The sequence below is a fragment of the Lutra lutra genome, chromosome 6 (assembly GCF_902655055.1).
Source record: "Lutra lutra chromosome 6, mLutLut1.2, whole genome shotgun sequence".
NCBI lineage: Eukaryota > Metazoa > Chordata > Mammalia > Carnivora > Mustelidae > Lutra > Lutra lutra.
In genome coordinates, this window is record NC_062283.1 from 39464601 (window position 1) to 39476959 (window position 12359).

The window sequence follows — 12359 nt, forward strand, 5'->3', positions numbered from 1 at the left end:
CAACCAATTCTCTTACATAATCCCACTCTTCCCTTAGCAATAATTCTCTATCCTCCAGTTTCCAGACTGCAATCTCATCCCTAACTCATATTACTACACACAGACAAAAGTTGCATTTTCTGGTATTTACTAGAGTTCCATGAACTCTGCTGGCACTCAATAAATATTAATTGAATTCTTCCTTTACTTGAGTATCAGATGCATTAGCAGGTCATAATCTATTTGTACAAATAATAAAAAATGTCAAAGAGCAACATGAGATTTTATGTATTACTAATCTAGTTTAAGGCAGATAAGAATATGATAAGTAAGTGGATGTTATGTTTTTCATTACCGTTTTTGACTAAGCATGAGTACATCCTTGCTACAACGAACACTGCCAAGTCTAATTCTTCATCAGTAACTACTGAGGCGTCATCCTAAGAAGGAATAAGTTTAAGTGGAAACCGTACTGATTAAAAAAGGCTGCTTCCATGAGACGTAGTAATGTTCTCCTTCATGGCAAAACTTCTTAAAGCTTTATACATTTTCATGTTACTCAAAGAACCCTTTTTATTTTCTACACAAGAAACCATCTAAAGCTCTTTCCCTAATAAAAGTGTTATTTGGAATTTCTTTGTATTAAAACACATGAATTGCTTAATGGAATGAAATAAACTATGTGTGTTACCTCGTAGATTCAATGTCCGTTTGATGCATATTAAAATTTTCAAGCTTCAAATTCTTTTCAAATGCTTTTAAAAAAGAAAGAAAGAAAGAAACAAAGAAATAGGTGCCTGAGAGTTAAATGGAGCTATTTGTTTTTATTTTTTAGTCAATAAACTAAAAATGTAATAATATTTAGGCTACTTTAGTAAAATGACTGAAGTGGCCTTAAAAGATGACCTTAATCCTCTCATTCTATTTGTTCTCTCTTTTGAGCCCCTCCATGCATGCTACCCATCCCCACACTCAGGCCAGCTCTGGAGGAAGGGACCCCTTTATGAGTGGGGACTACAGTGCTGTGCAGCAAGCCCTGCAGTGTTGTACATCTTTCAGGAGACCCACACACATCGATTTAGAGCTGCTGTCTGAGAAGTGCTTTAAGGAGTAAATGTCGTAGAACTGACTGTTTAAATAAACAAATATGTGTCTGTATATTTCTGTACCATTTTTATAGCCTCAAAAGATAAGAGATACATAAATATAAAACCAAATTGTATAAAACAAATTTCTTTCTAAATGTTTAAAAACATGGTGACAGACACAATTTGAGGCCACCAGATTTCCTCAGTGCTTTTAAGGGAGCTACAAATCCTCTATTAGTCAAAGACCATGCTGTATGACAACAGTCTGGAGGTTATCCAGCATAATTTGACTCCCTCTTCTGCACATCCCTTCAAAGGCCTGAGCTATCTCCTACTCCTCTCCTTTGACCCAATATTCAGGCTACAATCTCAGCACAGCCTTGCTTGCAAGTTACTGTGCTGTATACCTCACATTTATTTATTCATTTAGATTTGGCCATCAATCCTGGGTTCTTATTTCCATTCCCCAGATGAAATCACTAGAGCCCACATAAACTACAGGTTATTGCCTCTAAATTCAGTGCTGTTTTCTTATGGCACAAGGTCACCCTTGTGCCTTGTGCCACTTCTCCTCAGCATGGACTCAGGACCACTTGCAAGGATCTGCCTATTGCCAGTTCTCTAACAGCAATATATTCATCTACCTGCATTGTCTTTCCTCCACAGTTGTGCTTATACAGAAATAAAACCAGTTCCTCCTTTTTGATAGGGTATTTTAAGAGTTTACAATAGTTCACTGAACATACTCTTCTGAGCAGAAGCAATGGAAGTCTTCACTAGGTTTAAAACTGTATCGGAAAAACAAAACAGACTACAAAATTATTTAGGGCACTTATGCTACAGTATTCCTTCTCTTTGCCCCTCTCCTTGGAAAAATGGGTGTGTATCTAACTACACAAACATCCTGCTGATCTGGGCAATGCAACAGGACGCCAGTGGTTTTCGAGGGCCACTGCTGCTATGTCTAGCATTTAGTCCACTCATTCGCAAACTTGTTTCCATCTACAACTTATGAACTTTGAAAAACAGAAGTTTCCCTGTAGGAATTTTCTGCTTTAAAAGTTAAGTAAATGCTTTCTTTGGGGTTTTTATCCCTTAGTTTGTTTCTGTCCAAAAAATCTTTTAAAAACAAACAAAAAAAAACTGAAGAAAAAAAAGGGTAATGTATTCATTTCTCTCATCAGAGAAAACTGGAATGTATGTTACTAGAAAATTAAGTAGGTTATATACTGGTAACTACATTTAACTAGCATTGTCAACACATTTGAACTAGGCCATGATGTTAAGTTAAAGCTTTTATTTCCTGAAACACAAACAATGAGAAAACTTGAAAACTTGCCTAAAGCTGTATGTTCCTTTGAGCTTTTGAATTAAGAAAAAACTGAAGGAAACTTTCTACCTACTTTCCTCTATAGAGTTCAGTATTTATAATAATTTAAAATGAAACTTAAGAACTTAAGAAATGTTTAGGCAGAAATTTCCCTAAATTAAAGTGAGTAAGCATAAAAATGATTATTTAAGCACTTGAATATACCCTGAGCTAGATTTTCATTACCAACATCATATCCATTCTTTGTATAATGCCTTTTAGGGCACTGAGGATATAATCCTCTCATACACTTTCTGCAGTCCACCCCAGCCACAAACACCTCTCTGTGCCTGGCAGGACTGCAGGTCAAGCCTCCTGGCAAGAAGCTAGGTTATGCTGTGGTGTTCCTGCAGTGAATGGACAACCACAGACAGAAACCCTGCAGGAGGGCTTTCTACCTTTGGTGACATATTGAACTGAAACCTGTAAGGTCACGTTTAACACGAGTAATTTATGATTCCTCTCAAGCCTTATGCTTAAAGCATTTGCTCAGCCCTGAAGCAATTCTCAAATGGGGTTTTCTACTAAAAAAAATTTTAAAAAAAGAAAGAAAGAAAGAAAGAGAAAGAAAAGACAAGACAAGACAAGACAAGGAAAGGAAAGGAAAGGAAAGGAAAGGAAAGGAAAGGAAAGGAAAGGAAAGGAAAAGAAAAGAAAGGAAAAAAGAAAAGGAAAGAAAAAGCAAATAGCACTACTAAATGAAAGTATTAGTCTGGGAGGGTTATCCTAACCAACTGCTAAGCTGTCAGTTTTTATCATGTAAAAACTAAGCAACAATCAACAACAACAACAAAATGGAGACTAATGTAACAGCATAATGCCCAGTGCCAGAGTAACTACACAAGTAGAGACCATGAAGACCACCCCCTAACCATGCCCTAGAAACTAACTTTAATTCTCTTCTAACAGCAGGTATACAGTCAAGTCAAGATGTATCTGAGTCTGGAGTCTGATTCAGGGATTTTCAGTCTGGCCCTCAGTGAAGAGGAACCCCTCAGACATTGGGTTATTTCCAAGATTAGAGGACAGATAATAACCAAGTATCTGCCCCCACTTCCGGTATTAGCAAAACACTGTATAAATCATATATTTACAGGCTTCAGACTCTAATTAATACCTAAATATGAAGCAGTTCTTACAGGTAAATTGGGAATGTAAGGCAGAGGTCAGCAAACTATAGTCCACTGCCTTTTTAAAAATATTTTGGGAACACAGCCATGCTCAATTGCTTATGTATGTGCTATTACAATGGGAGAGTTAAGTAGTTGCAGATACCATGTACCTTGCAAAGCCAAAGTATTTGGCCTTTTCCATAAAAATCTTGCGGATCCTTGCTAAAAAGCATATTGAGAGCGTTTCATGTTTGACCTTGGGATGGGGAGTGGATCAGGAAAGGTGAGCTGAAGAAAATAGGTTAAGCCTGAGTCAGTAAGTTGAAAAAAAGACCATGGACTCACCAAAGTCCATTTAAAGGGAAGATCCAATTACTAAAAAATTATCTTAATGGTTACCCTATTATGAGATTAAAAGTGATCCCAGGGGCGCCTGGGTTCCTCAGTGGTTTAAAGCCTCTGCCTTCGGCTCTGGTCGTGGTCCCAGGGTCCTGGGATTGAGCCCACATCGGGCTCTCTGCTTCACGGGGAGCCTGCTTCCTTCTCTCTCTCTGCCTGCCTTTCTGCCTTCTTGTAATCTGTCAAATAAATAAATAAAATCTTAAAAAAAAAAAAGTGATCCCAAATACAAACAGTAAACTTTAGAATTCACGGGCCCTCCGTGGTCGTGTAACTAAACTAATGGTGAGGGTTTCCTCTGTATTTTCTGCAAACACTTTAAGTTAACGCCTGTTCCAGTCTCAGTCACATGGGGATATAGTGTCATCTTTGCATGACCATAAATCATACTTCAGGGCACCCGCTTCCTACACTGTTCCATGTTTCAATTTACAGGGGAAAACCAGAGCCCACTTAGGGGACAGTGGTACGCTTACCTTGGGAAACAGAAAAACAAACAAACTGCTGCCCAAAGTAGATACCCATAACCAATTCTGCTTTAGGGTCACTGTTTATTTTGAGCTGGAAGGGACCTCTGATTCTCTGTGGTCTCCTGGACTTTCAGAAACTCATTAAATGTCATGCTTTGTAGACCTTTAAAAAAAAAAAAGTCTGAAAAGATTTTTAAAAACAACTTAAGATGTTGATAAACCAGCAAGAGTGAAGAGTGGTACGTACTCTAGGTAAGATAACCCCCAATTCCTGCTGCTAAAACTTCATCAGCAAAATAACCCTCTTTCTAGTATTAGCTCCCATCCCTGCCATCTTTGGAACTCTCCCAGTATATGATCTAAAACTGGTAGTCACCAGCAAAATCCCCTATATATCCTTACCTTCTTCAAATATTCTCTTCACTTTCCTATCCTAAATGAACCTTGGTTCTCCCCTAAATACACTGTTCCCCAAAGCTCTCCCACTTTCAAAAAGAAGCTGTGTCAGGAAACCCAGAGACTGTGAGTGAGAGAAAGAAATGTTAACTGCTACAAGCCAAGGAGATTTTGGAGTTGTTTGCTTCAAAGCTGTGTAACATGGGCAGCTATCACAGAAAGTGATACCAGAAAAGAGGTGCTGCCATCACCAAATCCTAAAATCTGCGGTACTGGCTTTGATGGTGGGTGGCAGAGGACAGGGAAACACTTATAGGATCTTGAAAAATGGAGACACTTCTATGCGACAGTGCAACATTTGGTAAGCAGTCCCCAGCAATCATTTGGAAAGTAGGAAACACATAAGAAGTTCTAGCAGAGATGCCCCCGCTGACCACAGAGGAGAGTAAGAACAAGAGATGTGTACTGATGTAAGCTGCTGAGCTCTGGTGGTTATTACTACACAACATTTCGGCAGCAAGAGTGGAGTATTTAAGGCCAGCCACCCCATTGGTTTACTAGATCCCACTGGCTAGTTAAGACATTGTTAGAGCAATTTTCTTGTCCTGAACCAGCAGATTTGCCTGTTCTACAGGTTCATTCCCAAAGGTAAACATTCTATAATTTCAGTTGGTCAGCAAATTCTATTGGTTCCACCTTCAAAATATATCCAGAACCTGATGACTTCTTTTAACCTCCAATGACACCACGGACTCTAAGCCACTGTCATCTCTTACCTGTATTATTCTAACAGTTTCCTTTTTGGTCTCCCTGCTTCCAGCCTTGCCCTGCTACAATTTATTCTTAACAGAGTAGCTACAATAATTCTTTAAAAATGAAAGTCAGTTCATGTACATTTTTGCTCAAATCTCTCCACTGTATTTCCAGGACACTCAGAGTAAAAGCCACAGTCCTATTCAATCTACCTGCCTCTCTTCTCACCTGGTACACTCCCCTCCTCTGTCACAACTCTTCCCAGAGATCATTCTGCTCTGGCTACATAGTCATCCTTGCTGGTTCTTGCACACATCAAGTAAGCCACTACTGCAGAGCCTTTGCACTTGCTATTCTCTCTGGTTAGAATGTTCTGCCCCACACATCCAGATATCCACAACTTCCTCAGGTCTTTGCTCCAGCAATACTCAGTGAGTACCTTCCATGCCTTGGCCAACCAACTTAAAATTACAACTACTTAACTTTACTTGACATATAGCACCTACCATATATGACCCATAATATACCTGAAGTGTTATTTACTGTTTCCCCAGATAGAATGAAAGCTCCAAAAGGTCAGGTACTTCAATATCTGTTTCCTTTCATAGCTATCTCCCTAGTGCCTACAATGGCACCTGGAAACATGGTAGACACTTAATCAGTATTTGTTAAATCAGTGAATGAATCTGTAGGATAAGAGGTCTAGTTTATATTATATACTTCTAAGTTATAAAGCAATAAACCAGACACTTAGACTGGAAAGGAAATGCTACAGTGAAGATAAACATTCATATAGTTTTAGTAAGATTTTGGTATTAAGTCTTTTTTTCTTTTCTGTCATTTATAGAAAAGAAAATAAAGAAATTATATGAACTAGAATTCAACATAATTATTTCAGAGCCCCTGGACTAAAGCCCTATTTTCAAAATTACAGTTATATATATATTTATTTTAACTTATACAGTTACATATACTTATTTTCACCACCACAGAAAATTTTTATCTACAGGGTATATTTCCATGATTTACCAGTTACCTAAGAAATGAATAAAACAGTCAACTATAATTCTTAAAACAGAAAACAATATAATTAATAAGAACAAATATCGATTTTTAGAAAAGCAGTATATGAAGTTCAACTTTAAGTATCTTTCATTTTTTCCTGTTAATCCTTCTCCAAACTAAAAACAAACAACAATAAAAAACCATTTATATTAATTACTAAAGGCTCAGATATTATTAAAAAAATAACCATTTATTTAAAGCTATTTTTGTAGGAAGAGAAGAAAGATATAAAAAGAGCTGACAGTATTTGTAGATAAGCACATATAAATATTCCTTGAATGGAAGCTTGTTTATTTACCAAGCAGACAACATGTATCTGTCAGCCATAAGAATAAATACATTAAATTAAAATGAGCACTTCTATTGTCACCAAATAAATGAAATGAATTTAGCCACTAGACCTAAGTGTAACGTGCATTGCTTCAGTTAACCAAAATTAAATTTTGTTTTAAACCAGCACAAATTTCAATAAGGCTACCCCATAATTATTTTGCTAAGGGAATCCCCCAACAAAACTAAAGAAAGAGAAGTGGGGCAAGAGGGCAGGAGGGAGAGAAGAGAAAAAGAAATCTAATCTTAATTTTAAATGTTGAAATGTCAGTCTACTAAGCCTCTGAAGATTACTTTGATATCTCTTCTTTTCCCTAAGGAAGTCATTACTTATATTTCAGTGGAGACAGTGCTGGCAGATACCAGCTCCCTTATTAAAGACTTCCCTTTTTGTGGGAACTGAGCACACTAATCATACCATTTTCAAATTCCGTTAACAGGTATCTTTTGGCATACTAATGACAAAGCCATTATATTCATTTCAAGTAAAGATTTCAATTATTTTATAACTTTATTTTTTGTTACTTACCTAGTCCTAAAAGATCAACAGTGGGTTCTGCAGCTTTTTTAGGGCTGGTACTTTTTTTGGGCTCCAATTGCTGATCTTCTTTCTTCTGCAGCTTTAAAGGAAAGAATCAGATTAATTAATTTTTCTTAAATAAATTGAACAAGCCTTTTAAGCCCCAATTAATTACACATATTTTGATAGAGTGTAATGAAATGTATGAAGCATAGTGTAATGAAGCCCAAAGAATTTATTACTTTATAAAAAACAAGCAAGCATGATCACTGAACTTGAAATGACAACCCTTACATATCAGAATCCCAAAACAGTAAATATACACACTTAATGCAATTGTTTTTAATCATCTAAATCCTTTATATGAAATTACACTTTTTAAAAGAACTCCATTTCATATTATTTGCTAGCTACTGTTAACATGCTCTGTTAACTGGAGGCTGGGGAGGCCTTAGAACCTTCAGGAGCATGCCATTACTTCCCTCATCCACTGCTGACCTGGGAGCCACCTCTGCACCAAGAAAATGTTGATGAAATGTTACCTGACAGGTTTTCCTCCTGAGTCTACGTGATCAGTTACATTTTTAAATATAATGTTCTTCTAGTTCTCAGAAACCCAAGTCACAGTTATACATTTTAAACTTTTTCTCACTTAAAGAGAAATGTTCTGTAGGACAGGATGAAAAGAAGCACATCCACTGGATCATCAACTCAAAAGCCTACCTCTCTTTTCACTTTTTTTATGTAGATATAATTGGCATATAACGTTATATTAGCTTCACATGCACGGCATAATGATTCCGTATTTGTATACACTGTAAAATCATCACCACACAGTAAATGTAGTTAACATCACCACACATAGTAATGGAATTTTTCTTCTAATGGTGAAAACTTTTAAGGCTTGTCTTAGCAAATTTTAAATATACAAGACAGTATTATTAACTATAGTTACTATGCTTTACATTACACCCCTAGGAATTACTCATTTTATAACTGGAAGTTTGTACCTTTTAATCCCCCTTCACCCATTAGCCCACCTTTCACCCCCACCCCTGCCTCTGGCAACACCCATCTGTTCTCTGTATCCCTAAAGTTGTTTTTTTTTTTAATTTGTTTTTGTTTGTTTGGAGGTTGTTTATTTGTTTTTTACTCTATGTGTAAGTAAGAAGTAAGAAAGATCATATGGCAGTTGCTTTTCTCTGACTTATCTGACTTATTACTCTTGGCATAATGCCCTCCAGGCTCATCCAAGTTATCACAAATGGTAATATTTCATTCTACTTTACAGCTGAATAGCATTCCATTAAATACACAGCCTACTTCTCCTACACCAAGAAAATAAAACATTCATTCACTCACATTCATTTCTCAAACTATTACTATAAGATCATTTCTTCTACAACTACCTAAAAAGTTCATAACTTAGTTGTTATAGTAGTACATTTCTGTTAGCTATACAAACACATAATTTCTAAGAACACGTATTTACTCTTAACTTTTTACTATTTACTCTTAATTTTTTACTCACAACTATCTCCCTCAAAATTATTTATTAATTATTTAATTGATCTATCATCACGGATATCGATTCTTTAATAACCTTCTCAAATACAGAATTATCAGCCTATAACAATACCTAATTCACAGAAGTTTAGCATAATCCATTTCACATTTTCTTTTATTTTTCACCCCCAACAGAGGTAAGACTTACTTTGTTTATAGCAAAATAATTTCAAAGAAAGCACAATCTATAGTAACCATGGGGTCAATTCCAACTAAATACTTAAAACACTAGAACTTCCCTCCTTCCTTTTTCCTGGACAGTCTGTATTGAGTGCATAAGCACTCAACTCTCCAAGAGAATTGAAGATTCAGTGGACATAAGGTACACAAACTTCAAGTAACAACTGAGCAGGATTCTAGCAACTTCCTCAAACAGGTCTTCATTGATCTTAACTCATACCCTTGTCTATAACATTCTAAATGTTAAGAGATGTAAGTGTCTTATGCCTAGTAGGCATTTAAAAATTCAATTCCAGATTTAACTTAAAATCAGAAAGCCTTAAAGTTGAAAATAAACTTATATAATCTGACCAAACTCATTCACTTTGCAAATTAACTCAGGCTCAGATACCATTGCTAAATAGGGAAGAGTAACTAAAGCTTATTTTCTGTCCCTCAATTTAAAAATCTTTCTTGATATATTTTATGGAAACTTCTTTCCTGCAAAAGAAGCATGAAATAAACTTGTAAGGAATTCCTTCCTATTTACTTTCTGCATTATAATCTGAAATCTCCTCAGGACAAAATGACTTCTTTTTAAAAATTCAAATTCTGGTTTATGAGTTATTTTCCCACTAAATTAGAACTACCTTTAAAATATTTCTTTTTTTTTATTAATTTTATTTTTCACAAACATATATTTTTATCCCCAGGGGTACAGGTCTGTGAATCACCAGGTTTACACACTTCACAGCACTCACCATAGCACATACCCTCCCCAGTGTCCATAATCCCACCCCCCTCCCAACCCCCCTCCCCCCATCAACCCTCAGTTTGTTTTGTGAGATTAAGAGTCACTTATGGTTTGTCTCCCTCCCAATTCCATCTTGTTTCATTTACTCTTTCTAAGTAGGGGCGCCTGGGTGGCTCAGTGGTTTAAAGCCTCTGCCTTCGGCTCAGGTCATCATCTCAGGGTCCTGGGATCGAACCCTGCATTGGGATCTCTGCTCAGCGGGGAGCCTGCTTCCCTTCCTCTCTCTCTGCCTGCCTCTCTGCCTACTTGTAATCTCTGTTAAATAAATTTTAAAAAATCTTAAAAAAAATAAAATATTTCTAAGTATAAAATTACCCATTGTTTGCAAAGGAAAGAAAAAGCCAAATCAAACAAATAAAAGCTCCTCTGGTAATCCTGACTCCCATGCTCAGAACAACTGCAGTCCAGAAAGTATCTTTCCTTCCAGATGCCACACATCTATATGGGTTCCCAAAGTTTCTTTTCTTCTTTAGATTGCAACAGCATCATAGTTTAAATAGGTGTTTATCAATCATCTCCATAGAAAACTATATAATTTAGAACATGTGTACAGTGGTGCAAGGTAAAGAAAAACTTAAAAGGTAAGAATAAGGGACATATCCTAAACATAGTTTATCAAACAGCAGACCTGGCCTACTACTCAGTTTTGAAATCTGATTTTGGGGTAACACTTAGAATTTTTTTTTTTCGCATTAAAAAATGAAATAGAAAACAATGTACTGTACAAAGTAAAGGTAAGTATTCATGAATTGTTTTGCATATTTGTGCACCCATGTGAGCATATGCGGGCTGGATCATAAAATAACCCGTATTTCTTACCAGCATCACGGGTTGAGAAACACTGCTCTGAATATAGTCTGCTCCTTTGCTCCTTACAGTGGATTATCCTATATGAGTGAAGAACATCTATGGCATAAACCTTACAAACTATTCCAAAAACAAGTGGCTATTCGAGATAGATTTCAACAATTCAAACATGAATTACTCTTAGAGTTGGCATTTTATAGGTTGTCTCACAAATTAAAAAGGCAAGAGCTGATCACTTTAAAAGTTATTTTGTATCTCTTCATCTTCAAATCTTGCTGAGGTGAGGTAGTATCACAAACACACTGATGTGTGGGAGAGATAATTTTAGAGACCACTCTTTCATATATTCATAGTAATCCAAGTACTACCTTATATACATTAGTTAGAGCTACAAAGATTGAATTGAGATGATACTCTGTTCGTAAAAGTAAACTGAAGAAATTAACCTCATTACTTTTATTTTGAAATCCATTAAAGAGAAAATTCAAGGACAGATACACTAAAGCAACAAACTACATAGGTAAGAAATCTTGAAATTCTAGCCAGAATACTATTTAATCTTTCAGAACTTAAATATCCATAAAAGATATTAATTTTCTATTCAATTTCTGTGACATTCTAATAACTAAAAATTAATTCATTTACACTTACAATTATTTTTACAGATCTTTGTGTAGAATGACAGAAATAAAGCATTTATTTTCCTAGTCTTAGATGAATTATAATATCTAAGAAATAGAGCCTTGAGGTGTTAAAAAAAACTCTTTCCTTATATAGTGCCATTATGAGGGTTTGGAAAAAACCTCTAAAAAACCGTCTAAATTAATGCAGCCCTCTAAAATAAAGAAAGACTTGATTTTTTTTATTTTAAAGTTTTAAAAGATTTTATTCATTTACTTGAGAGAGAGCACAAGGAGGGGGAGCAGCAGAGGGAGGAAGAGAGGCAAACCCCCCACCCCCAATGAACAAGGAGCCCAAAGGAGGACTCGATTCCAGGACTCCAGGATCATGACTAGAGCCGAAGGCAGACACTCAACTGACTAAGCCACCCAGGTGCCCAAGACTCAGTATTTAGAAAACAAACAAACAAAAACACCCCACAAACTAAAAATATCACAGTATTGCATTTTATTCCATGATAATGTACATTTAAGCCCAATGCCATTACCAATAAATTGAGAGGCAAAGCCTATATTCTAAAAGCTGACAAGACTAAAGAGGACGTTTACAGAAGGCCTTGGACACTGAACTAGAAAGACAGTGTCAAAATAATAAATCTTCTTTCTTTACCACCAAGCACAATCTAGCATTTCAAAAATGAAACATTTAAAATTATTAAAATCAAATCTCAAGAAATAAAACAGGAAGTTAGTAAAAGTTTTTTCTTTTCCCCTCATTATAATACCCCTGGCAACAGGGCAATGTGACCACTTTTAAATAGCCTGGATTTATCAAGAAGGAAGCAGAAGCACCCTGAGTTTATCCTGAAAACACCATTCATGGCCACTCTGAAGTCTACTTAGTTTCTATAG

The 12359-nt window shown here is 36.1% G+C and overlaps 1 protein-coding gene across 4 annotated transcripts in view; it reads right to left on the minus strand.

Annotated features, from left to right (window-relative positions):
• SMAP1 (small ArfGAP 1) overlaps nucleotides 1-12359 on the minus strand; it is a 177475-nt gene that overhangs the window by 16558 nt on the left and 148558 nt on the right. For all 4 annotated transcript variants that reach the window (XM_047734427.1, XM_047734426.1, XM_047734428.1 and 1 more), the window contains one exon: nucleotides 7491-7581. In XM_047734427.1, the coding sequence (XP_047590383.1) occupies nucleotides 7491-7581 (91 nt within the window). The remainder of the gene's footprint in view (nucleotides 1-7490; nucleotides 7582-12359) is intronic.